This window comes from Micromys minutus (genome assembly GCF_963924665.1).
Source record: "Micromys minutus genome assembly, chromosome: 29".
NCBI lineage: Eukaryota > Metazoa > Chordata > Mammalia > Rodentia > Muridae > Micromys > Micromys minutus.
Genome location: NC_137964.1, coordinates 24240835 through 24263004, shown reverse-complemented (window position 1 = coordinate 24263004; position 22170 = coordinate 24240835). Strand labels below are relative to the sequence as shown.

General features: G+C 43.4%; 1 protein-coding gene across 1 annotated transcript in view; it reads right to left on the bottom strand.

The window, feature by feature from the left end:
• Positions 1–22170, bottom strand: part of MPHOSPH9 (M-phase phosphoprotein 9) — a 62181-nt gene that overhangs the window by 36274 nt on the left and 3737 nt on the right. Inside the window, exons 3-8 of the mRNA XM_080941448.1 lie at positions 19618–19771; positions 14579–14668; positions 13886–14391; positions 11721–11847; positions 5828–5921; positions 3711–3814 (exon numbers count right to left, since the gene is read on the bottom strand). Of these exons, the coding sequence (XP_080797574.1) occupies positions 3711–3814; positions 5828–5921; positions 11721–11847; positions 13886–14391; positions 14579–14668; positions 19618–19771 (1075 nt within the window). The remainder of the gene's footprint in view (positions 1–3710; positions 3815–5827; positions 5922–11720; positions 11848–13885; positions 14392–14578; positions 14669–19617; positions 19772–22170) is intronic.

Below are 22170 nucleotides of genomic sequence, written 5' to 3'. Positions count from 1 at the left end.
CTTCATCCCATTACTAGCTCTAAACTTAAAGACATTTAAAACTTAAAAACAAACAAAAAAGAAACTGTTAAACATAAAACAAGGGGTTGGAGACATGGCTCAGCGGTTAAGAGCACTCACTGTTCCTTCAGAGGTCCTGAGTTCAATTCTCAGCAACCACATGGTGGCTCACAACCATCTGTAATAAGATCTGATGCCCTCTTCTGGTGTGTCTGAAGACAGTTATAGTGTACTCATATACATAAAATAAATAACTAATAAAATTTTAAAACAAAAGCTAGGGTGGTTGTGGCTCATACCTTTAATCCCAGCACTCAGAAGGCAGAAGCAGACAAATCTCTTGAATTTGAGGCCAGTCCAATCTACAGAGTAACTTTCAGAATAACCAGGGCTAAACACAAAAACTGTCTCACAAAAAAAAAAAAAAAAACCCAAAAAAACAAAAAGAAACAAATAAACAAAATCATTTAATCAACAATGAAAAAAATCCACTATCAAGATCATCACCTTAAAAAAATTGTGAAAGATTTAACTAGACTTTGAGGTCCTTTCTGGTTGTTTCCTCCAGAAGAGAAAATTGCTTATCTCCTAACAAGAAAGACTAGGAATACTGTATCCCAGTGAGCAGTCCACAAATACGACCCTCGTGATCTGCATCTTCACTGTCCTTCAAAGGTAGGCTGGCTCAGATGATGAGACCTGGTCCCAACTGATAATGCCATCAGCAAACACTGGAGCCCTGAGAGGTGAGGCCCAATAAAAGGAAGCGGGCCACTAGGAGGCGTGTCCTTGAAGGAAACTCTAGGAATCTGGGCCTTTCCTCTTTTTCTTTACATTATAGCCTCCATGAGAGCAGCAGCCTTTCTCCAATCTGTTTATAATCTTCAGTCTCACTACAGACCCAAACACAATTTGAACAAGTGACAACAGACTGAAAACTTGAAACCATGAGCCAAAATAAACCTCTTGTTCTTTATATTGCTTATTTTACATACTCTCTCACAGTAATGGAAGACTAATAGTCCTCCTACTCAAAAGAATCACTGTTTGAGGGCTAGGATAGCTCGGGAGTTAAGAACCCTATTGTGTGGGGGACCTTTATTTTTTAATGTGTGCACAGGTATTTTGCCTGCATCCTTGGTGCCCTATGGAGGCCCCAGTACAACATCGAGTCACCTGGAAGTAGTTAAACACAACTATATACTGACATACAGGTGCTGGGAACTGTACCTGGGTCCTCAGGAAGAATAGCCAATACTCTGAGCTGTCTCTTCAGCCCAAACTGCCATATTTTTAAAAATACCAAATTTTAGCTGAGCAATACCTATAACCCCATAACAAGAAAAGTAGAAACAGGAAGATCAGGATTCAAGGTCACTCAGCTACATACTGACTTGCAGGCCACAGTAGGCTGAGACCTGGTCACAACAAAATAAAAACAGGCTGGCAAGATAGTTCAGTAGGCAAAAGCACTTGTCACTTTTGCAGAGGATCTGGGTTCAGTTTCCAACTGCTATGTGAGTGCTGGAATGGGTGTAGGGGGTGGTTCAGATGCTTTGATGTGAATCTGTATGGAAACACTGACGGTCCTATTCCCCATCTGGTTCTTGATCAATCAATAAAGATGCAAACCTGCAAACCACCAATGGTTTGGTGGAAAGGTGAGACTTCCAGGTTCCCACAAGCAAGTTAGGAGATGGAGGAGGAGGAAGGAGGAAGAGGAGGAGAAGAAGAAGAAAGGGAATTTGCCATCAGTCATGTGAGATCTCCGGTAAGTGACCATTGGCCACTTTCCCAATTGGGCAAGCAGGAGATTAGAAACACAAATTTGAGGGCAAATTTAGGGTGCTGAGCAAGGAGTAAAGGAAGGGCACCTACCCACTGGAGGCTTAGAAGAGCCCAGCCACTGAGCAGTAAGGCAAGTTAAAAATGAGCAAATGTGTATGTGTGTCTTTCACCCACAGATCTAAGGGAACCAGGGCAGTGGCTGGTAGCACAGTCTGCTCAGAGCTTAAAGCAGGATAGTAGAAACTACACACTACATATGGGCTGTTGCCTAGGCTGGTCTCAAACTCTTCAACCTATGTGATTGTCCCACTGTAGTCTGCCAAGCAGCTAGCCAATGCCATAGGCACACACCAATATTCACAACTGACCACAAATCAGTAATTGTGTGTGTTCATGTGTGTGGCTCATTTGAGAAGGGTCTCTCACTGCACTATAATTCTGCCGAGCCGGTCATCCCAGGGATCCACTGTCTCCACCTCCAATCACACATGGTTGTTTTTGATTTGTTTCTCTCCCACTCTCATGCCTGTGTGAGTGTGTGTGTGCTTTTTTTAGAGGGAGGCTGTGTTTCCTTATATTTTGAGGGACTCTTTGTTTTCTGGTTCTGGGGATCAACGCAGGGGCTTTACACATACAACTGAGCAGAATCCCCAAATGCCGCTGCTTACTTAAGCCTTTCCTTTTCCCATACTGCTCTCCTCATTACTCAGTCAGAGGCTGCAAGTGAGGCAGGGGAGGACAGCACACACCTGTGACCCCAGACCCCGAGAGGTGAGGACAAAAGAACCAAAAGTTCACAGTCACTCTCAGCTACACACTGAGTTGAAGGTCAGGTGGGGGCACATGAGACCTTTTCTTTAAAAAAGTAAAAGAGGGCTAGAGAGATGGCTCAGCGGTTAAGAGCACTGACTGCTCTTCCAGAGGTCCTGAGTTCAGTTCCCAGCAACCACATGGCCATCTGTAATGGGATCTGATGCCTTCTTCTAGTGTGTCTGAAGACAGCTACAGTGTACTCATATGCATAAAATAAATAAATCTTAAAAAAAAAGTAAAAGAAACAAAATATATTTCTTAGAGAAAATATTGTAAGTTAAATGCTTCAAATTATGTTACAAATGCATCTTATGGGAATTTTAAAAGGTCAGAAAGACAATCAGGTCTAGAAGAGAGGGAAAACAAAGAAATTAACTGCCAAAAGCCTACTACTACTACACACACACACAGACACGGAAGAGACAAAACCGTAAGCATTTAATTTCAAAAACATTAGCTCAGTATTTTTACTTCTGTTGGTTGGTTTTGTATATCTGTGCTGTGTGTGCTGTGTATGTGTGTGTGTTCATACACAAGTGAATATGAAAGCCACAGGACAACGTCTTGCTCCACACACCTTTGTTTTTGAGATAGACTCTCTGGAACACACTGGCATGGAACTTGCCCACAAGTATAGACTGAATGGCCATCCAGTCACAGAGACTGCCTGCTGCAGCTCCAATGAAGGCCATTGCTCAAGGCCTTTCATACAGACCCCAGAAATTAAGCTTAGGTACTATAACTGCAAGACAAACACTGCACTGACTGAACTCTCCACAGCGTGTTTGTGTTTGTTTTCTTGAGATCGGGTCTTATATGCAGCCCAAGCTGGCCTCAACCTCACAGTGATCCACCTGCCTCAACATATTTAGTGCTAAGTTTGAGGAGATGGTACCGCCACACCTAGCTTACTTCCATTTTGAAGTAACCTTGTAAAGATCATAAAAGATCATATAGAAAAAGAGATGAGATATAATTTGAAAGGGAGCCTGACTCTCACGCCTAAGCTTCCCCCAGCATGTCAGACGCTGAAACAATGCAGTCTATGGTGGCAAAGTTCTCTATAATCATAACACACACACCCAGGCATGCATAGGGACTTGTATCACCTGGCTCAGTGGCCTCTCTGCGGGGGATGGCACAAATGTCTTCTCCAAAGTTTCAGGCAAAGAGTGATACATGTCCTTCTCCTCCAGGTTCCAGTAAGTCAGCCCTGGCGTGCACACAGAGAGCAGAAAGGAGTGAGGAAGGGTCCTAGACAGACAGTCCAATCATGGGTCAGTGAGGGCTCCATGGATTAAAGATTCTTGCCACCAAGCCTGATGACCTGAGTTCTAGCTCTTGAACTCACATGATAGGAGAACTGACTCCCACAAGTTGTCCTCTGACCTCCACACACATCCTTATCATTCCTCTCAAATAAATAAATAAACAAACATAGTGAAACCTTTTGTCATAACTATAAACAACCAAAATAAATCAGTAATAACTAAATATTTATTTTGAAGAAAACCTTATTTATAAATATAGATTTCCATAAAATCAGTGTAGAGAGTTCAAGCCCTCTATTGAATATGGGTATAGTGACAAACACCTGTAATCCTAGCATTTAGAAGGCAGAGGCAAGAGGGTCACTGTGAGTTTGAAGATAGCCTGGTCTACATAGTGAGCCAGGACTACACAGTGAGATTCTGTCTCGAGTAAAAAAGAAAAAATGTAGACAGCTCCTAATAGCCAACACCATAGGCTGATCTAGGCACAAGGCATCCTAGCTCACTGCTGCAATCCCAGCACTTAGAGAAGTAGCCACAGAGGAGCAGGAGTTCAAGTCATCATCAATTAAATGCAAATAGCTCAACCTGGACTACATGAAGCCTTCTATTAGCTTGTTTTGGATTCTTTTTAAGACAGGGTTTCTCTGTTTAGCTCTGGCTGTCCTGGAACTCGCTTGGTAGACCAGTTCAAGGCTGGCCTTGAATTTAGAGATCTACCTGCCTCTGCCTCCCGAGTGCTGGGATTAAGTGTGTGTGCCACCATGCCTGCCTGGCTGCAGATTTGGTTCATAAGATAGATGTCTAACATCACCTACTCCCACCTAGAGCTGCATCCCTATCCCAGTCACTGACTTAAGTTATTTCAGGGAGGGTTCTAGGGAGAGGAACTATTTTCAAACAAGCTCTCAGCACAGGGAGGAGGCAATCAGCTCTATCCTGCTGAGCCTTGTGGGTCTCTGTAAAGATTATGGCTGCTGTTTTGAGGAAATAGAAACCATGGCAGACTTTGAATGGAGTCCTAAGTACAGAAGAAGCACCCTGGCTACCATGTTGCCCACAGACTAAAAGGTGAGGGTGGAATGGCAGCAGGGAGGCAGGTCAGAAGGTGGAAAATGGGCAGAGCAAGTGCCGCAGAAGCGGGAGCAGAGGAAATGGGAAGAGGTAATTGAACCCCACCGCTTCTGTTAAAGCAAACCTAATTCAAACAGATAACTGGATGTGCCATATGGGAAACTAGACTAAGACAGGGGAGTCAGCAAAACAAACAAAGCACAAAACAGAACAGCTGACCATGGTTTTCAGAGGGTCTGACCTCTCTGAATCCTTGTAGAGTAATGGAAAAGGGCTGCAAAGATTTCTGCAGCTCTCTGGAACTGTTACGGATGCATTGCTTCAATCTGTCCTCATAGAACTTGTAACAAATTCACAGCAAACAGACAACAAGCAAACAGTGCTTCTGGAGAAGCCAGACACTACACATACTTCTAATCACACAGTGGGAAATGCAAGTAAGCTTCCTGTAAAATAAACTCCTTAAAGTTCTAGGGGGTTGTAGAGATGGCTCAGTGGTTAAGAACATCTGTGGCTCTTCCAGAGGACCCAGGTTCAATTCCCAGCAACCATATGGTAGTTCACATCTGTAACTCCAGTCTCAGGGGAATCCAATACTCTCCTCTGGCCTCCCAGGGTACCAGGCACAGACACAGTGCACAGTTACACGTGTGAGCAAAACACTCATATACACAAAAGAAAAGTTAATTTTTTTTCCTTTTAAATTTAAGTTCAGGCTATGTGCTGGCACAAGTCTTTAATCACAGCACAAGGAAGGCAGAGGCAGAAAAACCCCTGTAAGTTTGAGGCTAGACTGGTCTATAGAATAAATTCCAAGCCAGCCAGGACTACATAGTGAGACTTGCCTCCAAATTTTTTTTAAAATAATTGAAGTGCCATACCTGTTCCTGAATCAGACAACCAAGAACTTGGACTTTCGGCTGGCTTATTGAGGTAAAAGGCACAAGGATGTGCAGCATCAGCAGGAAGGTTAGACTGCAAAAAACGAAAGAGGACAATTGGTGGGCAGCTACATACACTGGGCACACAATCTCGGCAGAGGCTGCAGCAGGCTGTGAGGAGAGACTACCGCTTCTCCATGGCTGCCAAAACAGTGCGGAGGACGAACATCCCTGCAGCATCTCTCAAAGGCGTTCTTCTTGTTTGTTTTGGTCACTGTGGGGCTGGAGGGTACTTAGAAGGAGAGAGAAAGCTGAGAGCAGGTGTAACATAGAAGTTGAGAACCAAAATGTATTTACTGTTTACTATCAATTTCCAGCAGGAATCTGTTTATATCATTACAACTTCAGCAAATCAAATGATTCAAAACCACAAATCAGTAACACGAACTGCAAATAATAAATTACTTTTGGGTTGTTTATAGACAACATTAATCCCAGGGTCTTAGGCACACTGGGCAACAAGCTCCACCTAACCCTTCTTTTGTTTCTTTGAGACAGGTCTTGCTATGTAGCCCAGGATGACCTAAAATTCATCATCTTCCTGTTCCCTGGATAACAGATTACTCTGTGCATGTGTTGGTGCTGGAGCTCAAACCCAGGTCGAACAGGATACAAAAGCACTTTACCATAAGCTACATTCTCTAGCCCTTGGTTTTGGGTTTTGATTTTTCTTTTTAATCATCATTATATGTATGGGTGTTTTGCCTGCATGTATGCCTGTGTACCACTTATGTATTTGGTACTCATAGAAACCAGAAGATGGCGTCAGGTCACCTGGAACTAGAGATGCAGATGGTTGTGAGCCACCATATGGGTGTTGAGACTGAAACCCAGATCCTCTGGAAGATGCTCTTAATCACAATGTCATCACCCCAGCCCTTCATTTTTTGAGACAGAGTCTTGCTCTATATCCCAGGCTGGTCTAGAGTGAGCTATGCAGTCCAAGCTGGCTTTGTATTCCTGATCACCCTAAATGTGAGGGTTACAGCTGTACACCACCAGCAAAGAATAAGTGTGCTCATTATCTATGCTGATTAAAACACGAGCCAAGGTGTTGAAGAGGCAGCCCAGTGGGTGAGGGGTTAAGAGCATATACTTCTCCTGCAAAGGTTCGCATCTCTAACTTACATCAGATGGCTCACAACCTCCTGTAACTCTTCCAGCTTCAGGGCATCCAATGCCATCTTCTGGCCTCCGTAGGGGCCTTCAGGTACACGCATGCACGCATGCACATGTGCACGAATAAAAAAGTCTTTTAAAAGAAACAAAACCTACGAGTCACCACTCCTTATTCTATTTTCCAGGGATGGGTATAGGACAGTGGAACGCTCTGCAAAAAGACCTTTGCCAAGCTTCATGCTCACCACTACTGAGAAAAAGGAAGCTGTCTCAAACAGAGATGTGTGACAGGGACATTTTTGTTTTGTTGTTTTGTTTTTGTTTGTTTATAGTACAGAATAGAGTTTATTCAAGTCATGGGGGGAGTTAAAAGGGTTAGTAGAGGCAGAGAGAGAGAAGAGGAAAAGAGGAGTAGAGAAGCAGAGGCCGGCCATGAGCACATGGAGAGAAATGGGGGAAGGGAATGAGGAGAGACGGGGCAAGGGAGGGAGAGCAAGAAACCAAGAGGCCAAGAGAGCAAGAGAGAGCCATTTTTTTCTTAAGTGTTACTGTTTTTTGTTGTTGTTTTTGGTTTTTTAAGACGGTGTTTCTCTATATTAGCCCTGGTTGTCCTAGAACTTGCTCCATAGACCAGGCTGGCCTCAAACTCACAGAGATCCCCACATGCCTCTGCCTGCCTACGTGCTGGAATTAAAAGCATGTGCTACCGCCATCCAGCTTTCGTTAACTTCTGGGTACTCTTCCGTAAGGAAGAGAACCTTGGCAGTTCTTATTGAAGGAACAAGCTACTCACAAGTTGGCCCCAAGGGGAACCTCTTTCTATCAAGGCACAAATTTCTAAGTCACCATCTGGTTTTTAGAACTCTTGACTCTCCCAATCTGGGAAAGTGACTATCCGGGACCAAGTCAAACACTCCCAAGTAAAATAGTTAGATCTCACCCTGCTTCTGAGGTTCGAGCCTTGAGACAGAAGTAAATGCACACCGTGCACTAGAATACACAACTGCAGGTTGCAAGAGGCCATCCACTGAAGAAAAGGGCCACTTGAAAGTAAAAGCATGATTCAACCAAAGCCTTCTAAGCCTAAGTCCTCTTAGCCAGAGATGTTTCCCGGAGCCCAGCTCAAGGACCTACTAATGAGCTTAGTCTAAAGACCTGAGTCCTTCAGCCCATGAAATAGAAACAAAGGGCCAAAGAAATGAAAAACAACTTGGCCCTGGAAAATGCTTGTGCCACACAATACACAAAGTCGATGTTGACTTCAAAGTAGCTATTTCCAAGAATAAACCAACATGGTGCAAAAGGAAAAGCTCATCAGAGGAGAATTCTGATAAGCAGTCCCTTTCCTGGAATGAAACCGAAAACATTAGGAACAGAGAGCAAGGCTCAGTAAAGACTTTCCAACTTCTGTGAGTCCAGAATTCTACAGCGTGGAAACGCATGGACCATGCCGTTCCTGTACCGCCAGCCAATACCACCTCAAAATCACTTAAAGGTACAGTGACACCATAGGAACTTGTTTTCTCCAAATGATTTAATGCTAAATGTATTGTCTATGAGGAAGAATTAGCCCTGCCCAGGAGATGTAGCCCCTCTCAGCTGCCCTGCTGGACACGGACAGCAGTGGAGGGTGGTGCTAGCCTGATTCTCAGCTGCCCTGATGAGAGCAGCCAGGAAAAAGTTGCTGCTCCAGCCAGGGATCTCTTAGAAGTACTCACACACCAATGTCCATGATACAACACTCCTCCACAGGCAGCCCCGCCCCTCTGGCAGTCAGAACTAGCAGAAGCAGCCCATTTGATACACTTTTAAAGCTCAGATAACTTCAACCTGCAGCAAAGTTTGGGAACCATGAGACAACATCGAATACACTGTGAGTCACAACCACAGATGTCTACAAGAACCCACTGACTCCACCAAGAGTAAAACCACAAACCAGAAGCAGGAAAGGCTTGGGGCTGAAGGTATGGCAGTAGATAGACACTTAGCCCCTCCCCCACACACACACAGAAAGTGGGTTGAGGGCACGATACAGGGGCCTGTGTTTGTACCCATGTAACCCTAAAACTCAGAAGACAGGTTGATTTATGTACGGAAACCCTGTCTCTGGGGTGAGGAGTGGGGAGTGAGACAGCATTTAAGTATTATGTTTTATAAAACAAAAGAAACTATTATGTAAGAGAACATGTTCCCTTTATTCCAAACAACTACAAAGAAAATAGCAATTTTCTGCCCCAATCTATAATTAGTTTCAGACTATTGTTCTAAAAAAATGATATCCCACTATTGATGGCAAAATAGTTCAGAGTAAGACATCTACCCCAGCACTGAATGGGCCTTTTCCGAATACAAAGTCCCCAACACTGGCTTCTCAGGCCTAAGAAGCCTTTGACATTCACCTCCTTCCTCTTCAACACCAACTAGGGTTCCATGTGTAGGAAGCTCACTTCTGTAATCTCTGAGACACTGAGGCAGGAGGATTAGCATGAGTTCAATGCCACCTGGACTACAGTATGAGAGTCTACCTCAAAAATGGGGCCGGTGAAAAGACACTACTGAAAGAGAAATAAACAGTTTCTTAATAGTCTGAGGGAAGCTGAGAATGGTGGTGAATACCTTTAATCCCAGAACTCAAAGCAGAGACAGGAGGTGGATCACTATGAGTTCAAAGCCTGCCTGGTGTACATAGTAAGTTTAGTCAGCCAGGGCTACTATATAGAGAGACCCTGCCTCAAAAAAAAAAAAAATACAAATAAGAATTTTAAAAGGGAAATAACAGTGATATTGCTGGGAGTGGGGGAATACAGGTGCTCGATGGTGTAGGGGTACAGGTGCTCACTGATGGGGGATACAGGTGCTCACTTGTAGGGGGATACAGGGGTTCACTGGTGGGAGGGATACAGGTGCTTGCTGGATGGGGCTACAGGTGTTTGCTGGTGGGGATACAGGTGCTCGCTGTTGTGGGGGTACAGGTGTTTGCTGGTGGGGATACTGGTGTTTGCTGGTATGGGGGTACAGGTGCTCGATGTTGTGGGGATACAGGTGCTTGCTGGATGGGGGTACAGGTGTTTGCTGGTGGGGATACAGGTGTTTTCTGGTGTGGAGGTACAGGTGTTTGTTTGCTGGTGTGGGGGTACAGGTGCTCGCTGACTTGCCTGACAATCTGAGTTCATTCTCCAGCCCCTGACTCTATACAGGTGTTCACTGACTTCCATATATGGGCTCAACATGCACACCCACATTAGGAAAAAAGGTCAGGAAATGGATAAACACAAACAAATCTAGAAACTGAGGAACTCTTACAACCTTTTAATTCAAAATTTTTCCTAGGATAATGGCAAGACCATGTTCAGCTTATACAAAGACCTGCTTTTGGTACCTCAATGTACAACACTAAGCAGTCCCACTACAGTGTAGGCCATGGCAGAAATACACACGTACTGGAACTTTCTGTCTGTGGCTCTTTAATGAATAGAGTGGCTGGGTTAGCAAAAGCTCCACAGAGTGTAAACATTTATTCTTGCACAGCACAGTGACATTCTACCTCAATCCCTGCTACTCAGGGGGCTGAGAGGCAAGAAGAGGAGGTAGCCAGGGCTATATATATGGCAAACTCAGCCACAAGAAAAAAAAATTAATCTTTTATCTACAAACTTAGAACTCAAATTATAAAATCATAATTATCCAAATTTTCACAATTTTAAGAAAGTGCTTGAGGCTGGAGAGATGGCTCAGCATTAAGAGCACTGGCTACTCTTCCAGAGGTCCTGAGTTCAATTCCCAGCAACCACATGGTGGCTCACAACCATCTGTAATAGGATCTGATGCCTTCTTCTGGTGTGTCTGAAGACAGCTACAGTGTACTCACATAAAACAAATAAAGAAACTTAAAAAAAAAAAAAAAAGGAAGGGCTTGGCACAACTTGTTACAATATACTAGTGACATATACTTGAATGTGTGCTTTGTGATGCTGGGGAAGAAACCCATGTGCACACGTCAGACAAGTACTCAACCACTGAGCTATACTCTCAACGTCTTTTGACTTTTTTGATCATCACTTTTTCTATTTTTAATTGATTACTTTCTTGCTAAATGTAAATATTTAACTTAAAGAAAATAAACACTCTACAAATATTTTAATTGTATGAATACAGATATTTTACCTTCATGTATGCCTATATGTGTGGGTGTAGTGTCCTTGGAGGCCAGAGAAGGGCATGAGATCCCTGCATCTGGATGGAGTACAGACTGCTGTGCTTGTCACTGGGTGCTGAGACTTGAACTCGGGTCCTCTGGACGAGAAACCACCACTCTTACCCAAGTCTCCTTCTTCATTTTTCTATAATTCTGTCCATTAGCTCTCATTTCTAGCCTACTAAAGAGGCTAGACTTATAGTCTAGACAAATCCTTAGACAAAAAGATATGTGAAGCTCAGCGGCTAATAGCACCATCTGTTCTTGAAGAGGACTAGGGCTTGGTTCCCAGCACCCACATAGTGGCTTACAACCTCCAGTGATCCACAGGATCCAATGCCCTCTTCTGGCCTCCAGAGGTACTGCATACACATACATACATGCAAGCAAATACTCATACACTCAAAATCAAGTAGGAGTTTTTTAAGAAAATGTAAGTAAACAAATGAGCAAAAACACAGCAATCCCAGTGTAACCATCAGGAGCCAACGCATGCCAGAAGAGCCCCTTGTCACCTACTGCTTCAACTGGAGGCTTCCGGCTTAGCTCGCTCCCTGGCTTCGGTCGTGAGCAGTCATCTTCTGTATGTGCTTGCTTTGGCTGGTTCTGCTTCAGCTTTTGTGCCCATGATGTTATAGACTTACTACTTAAAAAGAGAAAAAATAAAATTACTTTCTTTAAAAGAATTATCTATAAAATTCAGCATAGCAACTATTGCTTCATTGGGCAGAACTTCTTTTTTTTTGTTAGTAAAGAGAGGTCGGTCGATGCAGTGGTGCTGCCCGTGTTCCAGCACTCAGCAGGTCTCTGTAAGTTTGAGGCCAGACTAGTCTACACAGAATGTTCTGGGACAGCCAAGGCCATATAGAAACCCTGACTCAAAAAAAACAAAACAAAATGACATTTTACTGATTTTCCTAAATGCCTTTTTTAAGATTTATTTGTAAATCTAGAGAGCTAGAGAGATGGCTCAGCAGTTAAGAGCACTGCCTGTTCTTCCAAAGGACTTGGGTTCAATTCCTAGTGCACACATGGCTATAACTGTAACTCCAGTTCCAGGGGACCCAACAGTGTCACAGAGACATATGTGCTGGGAAAACACCAAAGCACATAAGACTTAAAAGTGAAAGTGTGTGTGTGTGTTTTGTGGGTGTGTATGTGAACATTTTACCTACATCCATGTCTGTGTACCACATACATGTCTATTGCCTGTAGAGGTTATCAGTACCTACACCTGGAGTTCCAGGCCATTGTCAGCCACTGTGGTTTCTGGAAACTGAACTCAGGTCCTCTTTAATAGCAGTGGGCTCTCCTAAACCCTCTCTGACTGCAAATTTCCTTTCCTTAACTATTTTTGTATTTGTTCTTTTCTGTATCTTTTTTATTCTGTGTATATACATGATGTATGTCACAGTGTGCACATGGAGATCATAGGACACCTCTGTAGAGACAGTTCTCTCCTTCCAGACAGAACTCTGGTCATCAAAGCCTATATGGCAAGCTCCTTTACCCAGGGACATCCCACTGTCCCTGAGTCTCCTTCCTTTTTCTGTCTTCTACTGTTGTTTTGTTTTGTAACAGGTTCTCTCTGTTATATAGCCATGGTTGTCTGGAACTGGAACTTGCTATATAAACTAGGCTAACCTTGAATTCACAAAGATCCACCTGCCTCTGCTGGGGTTAAATGTGTGCACCACCACACCCAGCTTCTATAACACATTTCAGATGTGTAAAACTGCAAACTTCAGGTAAATCATAAAATTTGTGTTTTGATTTGGGGGTATATTTGGTCTTGGTTTTGGTTTTTGATATGGTCCTGGATGTCCTGGAACTCACTACATAGAGCAAGGTGACCTCCAACTCATAGAGACCCTCCTGTCTCTGCCTTCCAAGTACTGAGATTAAAGGAAAGCACCACCATACTCAGCCTGAGAAAAGAGACTTATTTCTTTTTGGATTTATGAGACAGGGTTTTTCTGTGTAGCTCTGGCTATCCTGTATCTACACCATGGAACTCCTAGAGATCCTCATGCCTCTGCCTCTCCAGTGCTGGGATTAAAAGTGTACACCATCACATTCAGCTGTTAAGAGTCAGCTGATGGCTAGGCGGTTAAGAGCACTGACTACTCTTCCAGAGGTCCTGAGTTCAATTCCCAGCAACCACATGATCACTCGCAACCATCTGTCAAGGGATCCGATGTCCTCTTCTGGAGTGTCTGAAGAAAATGACAGTGTACTCATATACATAAAATAATTTTTAAAGTCATTTTTAAAGGTTGATTTATATCTTTATGTGTATGGGTATTTTACCTGCATGCCATATTTTTTTCACATGTATACAGTGCCCAAGGGGGCCAAGAGAAGGTGTTAAGTCAACTGGAACTGTGATTATAGTTCTTAGCTGCCATACAGGTGCTGAAAATGCAGCTAGAGCTCTTAAATGCTGAGCCCTCTTTCCAACAGTCTTAAAACACTGCACATGGGAAGAATAAGAGTCATTAGTACACAGGACTTGTTTATTTCAGTTCTCCACACATGACACATAAAAGTCAGATTTTAATGGTAAAACTGATGTAAATACATCTCATTCTACTGTGGACCAAATAAAAAGAACTTTATTTATTACACTTTAATGTCACGAATAAATGAATAAAACCTTTTAAACAGCAGAGAAATCTACTTACATATTTGCTTTCCCACTGTATACTTCAGAGATCTTGTTTTCACCAAGAAAATTATGCTCAAATTCACCAGGAGAAGTGGAGCCGTCTTCCTTCAGAGATGCACAAAGCTCTTCAGGGGTCTGTGTGAAAAAGTTTATGGCTCCTGAGCCTCCTGCGGCAGAGGCTGTGTGCTGCCCCTGGGATGTTGCCTCGGGCTCCAGGGGCTCCGTCGGCTCCTTAGCCTTGTGGGTGTTCATCTCCAGGATGCAGAAGGTCCCGTAGCCACTGCTCACTGAGCTGCTGTCCACACTGCAGTCCGGGTGGGATGTGAACGATGCTGGCTGTGTCTGGGGTGCCTGAGACTCTGGGTAACTGACAACAGACTCATTCCTCTCACTGTTCTCAGAAAAGAAGCCCATTTGGCTCTCTGAAGACACCTGTTCACTCACAGAGCTGCTGCTGCAGGGAGGCCAGGACGCATTGCTGACCTGCAGTGTCACCAACTTCCTAATCTCCTCCTGTATCCGCTGAGAACAAAAAGGGGAAAGAAAAGAACTTTAAACATTCTTTTTTTTTTTTTAATGTTAAGAAATGGTCATGCTTCAAAATATGCTACTACTCTAAATGTGAGATCTTCGTAAGCAGAATTAATACATAAACTGTTTTGATTGCAAATCTCACAGATAAAAAGCTTCCAAATTCAGGGCAACTCACCTGGATCTGCCGATGGAACTGCTCCTGCTGGGTGACAATCTGCTCCTGGCAATGTTGTTGGACCACACTGAAGAGCTGCAGCCACCTGGCCTAAGAAAGTATAAAGAATCTTCACTGAACATAATTTTAACCTAAGATGTCCAAAGAAAAATTCTCTAGTGAGAAACACTCCCTTTCTTTGTCTGATTTTTTTTCAGACAGGGTCTCACTCTGTAGCCCAGGCTAGCCTAAAACTCATTACGTAACCCAGGCTAGGCTCAAACTCAAAGCAATCCTACTACCTTAGCCTCCCAAGTTCTGTGATTACAGATAACAAGCCTAGCAAAACCACTTTTTTAATACAAAATGTATAGGCCAACTTATGTATTTAGTGTAACACTATTAAAAGCAGGGGTTAAAGATTATTTTTTAAATGTCACCTGCAATCTGGGTAAGTCTGAAAGTCTGCCTTAGTTTTCAAATGGAATCTTAAATTGTCTTCTGTTGTTGCCCAGTACTGTGAAGGCCAAAAGAAGGCATCAGATCCCCTAGAATTAGAGTTTCAGCTACTGAATGTCATGTGGGTGCTATGAATGGGACATCTGTCCTCCGGAAAAGCAGCCTGTGCCCTTAGCCAATGAACCATCTCTCCAGCTCTGCTCTTATATACTTTTAAGAATTTATTATGTATGCATGCACTCAGATGTGTCTAACACAAGGTAAACACATGGAAGTCAGAGGTCATCTTGTAGAAGGCAGTTCTTTCCTTCCATTGTGGTGCCCAGGGGGTGAACTCAGGTCATCAGGTCATCAGGCTTGGAGGCAAGCACCCTTACCTGCTGAGCATCTCATGAGCCCTTTCATTTCTGATTAGAATGTAGTGGATAGTACTAGGTACAATAGTACATTCCTATAGTTCCAGGACTCAGCAAGTCGAGGCAGGAGATATCGAGACTGGCCTGGACTATACATGGAGACAAAGACCTGATAGCTGCGCTTGTGTGTGTGTGTGTGTGTGTGTACACATATGTGTGCATGCACTCATGCATGTATGCACATATATAAAGCCAGACAGAGGTGAACCTCGAGTATCATTCCTCAGGAGCCATTCACTTTGTTTTGGCTTTCTGAGTGCTGGGATTAAAGGCAGCTGCCACTAGCAATCAGCAGCCTACCTGATTTATTGAGACAGTATCTCTCATTGAGACCTGAGATTGCCAATCACGCAGGGCTGACTAGCCCAGGAGTCCCCACCCACCCAACCCGGCTCTACCTCTAGAGCGCCAGGCCCACAAGAACCACTACCCTACCAGCTTTTCTGTGGATGCTAGGGGTCAGAGTGAGCTTCCCATGCCTCTACATTTGTCCTCAGCTCCTCATCCTTTCCTCTCATAAAAGCTAATGATTTCCTTAAGTATGGAAATGAACCCAGAAAATCTCACATCCTAAAACAAAAATAAAATAGTTAAATGTTTTCACTTTCACTAAAGTGTTACAAACCCCACAAAGCTCAACGTGCAAAGAATATAAAGAAAGCTGATTCTCGAGTCCAATGGACATGGCCTCCACTTCCCTTCAGAGCCCACATTCAGATCATGATTCCTCCTGACTAAGAGCAGTAAGTACTTCCCGAGAGGGTCACACATTCTCCAGAAGGACAAATCCCCTCCTAAGTCTGGTGCCTGTTGAGTCAGTAGACATGCAGCATCAATGAGGCGGCAAGCTGAACACCAGCCTTGCTGTCTACAGCCTTTCAGCCTTCCCTTGTAGTGCCTCGCGGCTTCCTTCCGCCCTCTGCCTGGCTGGCTCACGGCTGGCTCGCCACCCACCAGCCTCTTCTTAGTCTTTGGGCAAGCAGAACTCCCTCTACCTGGATGGCTCTTTCCCAGCTCTTCACGTGACTGCTGTCCTCCCAACAACAACTGCACACTATCTCCCCCGCCCACCAGCCAAGCATTTCTTCTCTTTCTTGCCTTGTGTCCCTTTATATGGGAAAAATAAGGAATTTGTGCAATGTTGTGCATATTGCTCCAAACGAACTTAAGTTTGTTTCAGAAATGAGCCCAGTCACTAGGCTCAGAAAACAGCATCACTGTGTACCTCAGTCATGGGGACATCAATGCTAGAGTCCTTTCAGAGCTGCGACCCTCACAGTGAGGATACCATATAAACTGCAGAAATGCCAGAGAGCTTCACAAACCTACGAGGAACATGGATGTGGCACTAACATATTGTAATATTTATTGCTATAAGCAACTAAGCAACTTCCACTTCCTTTGCATCAGTTAGGCAGGAGTGTGTGTATGGGGTTGTGTGTCAATGTCCAAGCACATCAGCAGGCGTGCACTGCTGCACACTGAAGTCGGGTTGTGGGGAATAACAAACTGCTATTCTACTACCCATGCTTGTTTGTTTGGAAACAAGGTCTCACTGTACAGCCTGGATGTCTTGGAACTCGCTATGTAATCCAGGCTGGCCTTGAACTCAGAGCTCTGTCTGCCTCTGCCTCTCAATTAAAGGAACTAAAAGCATGCACCACCACCTATGCTAATTTTAATACAAACAGGTTGTTTTACCTGTGAATGTCACTGCTTTTACTTTAAAAAAAAAATCTATAAGAAGTCTCCAGATCTAATAAGTTTCCATGTTACAAGCAAAGTGTCTAGTACACTACCCAAGCAAAGAGACAATATATTATAAACACTTATTATTTTTATGCTCTAGCTGTTGTTATTGGATATGTAACCCAAGTGGTAAAATGCTAAAGAGATATAGCTAAAGCAAACTAAGAAAACTGCCAGTCTGCCCGCTCAGAAGAAGGTTTTGTGTCTACTAAAGTATATTAGCCTCTTTTAAGTGACAAGAATCAAGCAATCTAGGAATGGCTGAATACTGTGTTCTTTATTCAGTAATGTACACCGCCAGACTCCATACAAAAGTAAAGTCTTCTTTTAAGATGGCTGATATGCTATATTTTTATGGTATATCATTATTAAAAGTGAGTACAAATAAGAAAGAAGAAAGAAAAAAAAAATCAAGCAATCTTATTATTCCAAAAGGGACATAAGAACCAGAGACTCCAAAGGAAAACCATCAGATTCAGGCTTACATACACCTGACCTTCTGTTCCTAAAACACCACTCTAACAAAGCACCTTAAATAAATCAGAAAACTCTCCTGAAGTGACCACAAAGTGCACTGCCCTTTCCGCCAGCGCAGTCAGCCTCTCTTCACTGAGGAGCTAAACTCTATGGGTCAGGTGGGCATTCGCTAAGCACAGCAAAGCATCACTGAAGAGACGTGAGCAGAAACAGGCTTACAGGACTCTAGCTAGGCCCCTCCCTTCTCAGACTTCCCTGGCTCTGCACCTGAAGGAGGCTGAGCCTGCAAAGGAGAGCTCAGGGTCAGGCAGTGAGCCTGGAATCAACAGTCTGCAGGAGCTCATCTGCAAAGATCATTTTCTTTTTTCTTTTCTTAAAGATTTATTTTGTGTATGAGTACACTATCGCTGTCTTCAGACACACCAGAAGAGGGCATCAGATCTCATTACAGATGGTTGTGAGCCACCATGTAGTTGCTGGGATTTGAACTCAAGACCTCTGGAAGAGCAGTCAGTGCTCTTAACCTGCTGAACCATCTCTCCAGCCTGATCATGTCTTAAAGAATAACCATTCGTGGAACGTGTTTGTCCAGATGCTCAGTTAGAGCCCTTAGCCTCACGCATGCTAAGCATGCAGCATGCCATCACGCCTTAACAGCATCATACCACAAGGGCATCTTAGAGGTCTTCCCCACTAGCTCACAATGATTGTTGGGTGGATAAACAAAAAGTGTGTGAGAAACTAAAAAGCTGCCAATTTCAGAAGCTCAAACCTGAAATCTCAGCACTGGGGAGGCTAAGGCATGAGAGCCATGAACTGAAGGCCAGCCTGGGCTGCAGAATAAGCCCCAGCATTCTAGGCTAGGGTGAGACCCTGCTTCAAACCACAGCCACCACCACCCCCCAAAAATCTGAAAAGCTCATTTTTAGTATGTAGCTTAAATGCTTAATCCTTGAAGAGATTACATTTGGGGCACGGCTGTTAGTGAATTCTTAAACCAGAAAACTTATTCTTTCCATTTTATAGTCTAAAATAACGAGTTTTGGTTCTAAAAGTACAATTAATATGAAACAAAACCATCTACTGCTTAGAGTTTGATAATCTGTTTGCATTTCTATAAAGCATTACAACCTCTAACATAGTCTTAAAACGCAGGAAAGAGAGGCCTGGCCTGGTAGCTCCCACTTTTAGTCCCAGCACTTGGGAGGGACAGTCACGAGAATCTCTGAGAGATCTCTATGGGTTCGAGGCCAGCCTGGTATACACGGTGAGCTCCTGAAAAGCCATACCTACATAATAAGAGGCCCTGTCTCAAAAACAAAACAAAAACAAAAAACCTACCAATTGAGAAAAGGCCATCCTGGATAATATTCTCCAAAACAAATGTTGTGAGCATCCTCTTGAATGTTAATCTTTTAAGTTTGTTACTATTTGTTTTTCCTTTTACTCCCCTTCTTGGTTTTTGCAAGTCCAGGAGAGCACACTACCACCAGCTTCCACACCAAACTTACACTGTGAGATGTTCATAAAAATTAAATTCCCATCACAGTGTAACCAAAGAAATGGCTGCCATGAGGAGCAGACAGCTCAACATGGGATGAAGAATGTGTTTATAATAAGAGCATTCAAAATATTTCAAGCAAAGCAGATTAAGGACAATTCTAGGAGTCCCACAGAAGACTGTAACTCACAACAGTTGTAACAATCGGAGGGTGCTGGGAACAAAGACTTCAGTTCACGGGGACTATTCCAATCTATTGAGGCCACCATCTCCCATGTTTTCTTTCTCTTGTTCCTTCAGTATCAGTGCCTGTTTAACATGCTTAGTCGTTTGACTTTAGCCCTAAGGCTAAGTATCATGGTCTTCTAGACATAGATGTCTAACAATTCAGTAGAGCCCCACTGAAATAGAAATTTTTTCAAGACCCCCCCCACCCAAAATAAAACAAAATGAGATACCTCACAGTTCTTCCAAAGTTCTGAGTCAGTCCGGCCACTGTTCTGTAGGTCTTGTCTTAAAGCAGTGAGGATTTCGACTGTGCCTTGAATGACAGGTGGCCCGGTCTTCCCTGAGAAAGAGGATACCCCATTTGTACTAAGGTGGGGACTACTTCTGTTGAAACATAAATAATTCAGATGGTTTTCCTCACTCGACTGAAGTGTTGAATAATTCAGCAGTTCAAGATTTAGCAGAGCAGAACACAACCACTGATACCTAATCCTCCATTCTAAGGGCCCCTCCTTTGAAAATCCGACCACAAAGGCCAGACAGCACAGGACGACAGGACACACTCACTTCTTTACGAGTGCTACAGGAAGACCTTCTCCAGCACTGAGGGAACGCCCCAAAGCCCAATGGAATCCACAGGCAAGTGGCCTAGCTTCTCTGAATTATTCTAGGGGATCATCTGGCCCACTTTAAACAGCCCTTCATTGTGTACTAAGGATTCTCTCCCCACTATCCAGAACAGTTCAGTCTCAGTAACCAGACCCTGATTTGGTGTGATAAGCTTATCACTGGACTACCATTGTATGAAAGTTCTGCCAAGTCAATTAGCAGCCAATATTCAGGATTTATTGAGCCTGTGTGGTGTGTAATAGAACACTAATTCTTTCCAGAAGACTTCTTTTCCAAATGTGGGTTGATTGCAGATTTGTTTACAAACACCCCAAGCACAATTCAGGACATTAAAATTTGTCTAATAGCTAAAGGGGCATTTCTATTTTTATTTTTACTAATGAAACTTTTTTTAATGACTTACTTTTTATTTTATATGTATTGGTGTTTTGCCTGCCGGTACACCCTCTGTGAGTGTTGGGTCTCCTGGAGTGGGAGTTACAGACATTTGTGAGCCACAGTGTGGATGCTGGGAACTGAACCCAGGTCCTCTGGAAGAGTAGTCTGTGCTCTTACCTAGTGGGCCATTTCTCTCTGAATTTATGTTTTGTTTTGTTTTGAGTAGCATGTATGCTAGGCTGGCCTCACTCACTATATAGGAGATGACAACCCTGGACTTCCATTCTTCTGCCTTTCCTCCCAAGTGCAGAAATGACTGTCATTAGCCGTGATGCCTGATCTCCGCTGTGCTAGAACAGAACAGAGGGCTTCCTGTGTGCCAGACAGGCACTCAACTAACAAAGCAACATTCTCAGACCCTAAGCTTTGTTAAACAAACACACACACACACACACACACACACACACACCCCAAAATGAAGACACTAAAAAAATTATTAAGAATTTAAAGATGGGCTGGAGGATGGCTCACAACCATCTGTAATGAAATCTGATGCCCTCTTCTGGTGTATCTGAAGACAGCCACAGTGTATTTACATATAATAAATAAATCTTTAAAAAAACTAATTCAAAGGCAAGAAACTCTTTAAAATATATGTCTATAAAAACTTTAAAGAGTTGCAATTCTGTATTCAACCTACGTAATTTAGCTGTCAGTCACAAGGAAAAAGGGTCCAATGACATAAATTTTGTGAGAAAAACACAGGTTCACCTCCAGGCAATTCAAGAACTACATCCTAAAGCGAATTTCTTCCAGAAGTGGATTTCAAAAGAGCCATCAAAAGAGACAGGAAGTAAACTGTGGGGTCAGCACTCAGCTTCAGGGACAGAGCATGGCAGCAGACATTCCCTCTGGGTCATTCTTCCTTTCACACTACCTCATGCCAGGTGGTACTGTACAATCTTAGAGCTACGTCAAACTCCCCACACGGAAGGCAGAGAATCAACCACTTTAAAAGTAGTTTATTCATGATATACAATTTCTCCAAAATCTTTCTATCTAAAGCTATTTGACCCTCTGGCGAGTTTGGTGGCACATACCTTTAATCCAGCACAACTAAGAGACAGAGGCAGGTAGATTTCTGTGAGTTAGAGGCCAATGTGGTCTACAGAGCGAGTTCCAGGCCAGGTAAAGCAATAAAGAGACACCCTGTGTCAACAAAAGAAAAAAGAAAGACAATGCAGCCAAATGTATGTGTATGTAGTTGTGCAAAGCCAAGGCAGAATGCCCAGACTGGGCAGTAGCATCCAGAGGACTGCCACAGGTCAGCCTGTTCTACATAGTGAGCTTCAGGGCAGGCAGGCAGAGACATAGAGACCCTCAATCAATCATTAAATAGTTAAACACATAAAGCATTTGGTTGGCTAGTTTGCCAATCCATAGTCTATTTTGTTGTTGTTGGTTTGCTTAGTTACTAACACATTTTTTAAAGATTTATTTATTTTATGTATATAAGTACACTGTTGCTGTCTTCAGACACACACCCATAGAGGGTATCAGATCTCATTACAGATGTTTGTGAGCCACCATGTGGTTGCTGGGATTTGAACTCAGGACCTCTGAAGAACAGTCAGTGCTCTTAACCACTGAGCCATCTCTCCAGCCCTTTCATTTTTTTTAATTGTTTTTTATTTTATGTACACTGGTGTTCTGTCTTTATATGTATGTTTGAGAGTGTCAGGTCCCCTGGAACTGGAGTTGCAGACAATTGTGAG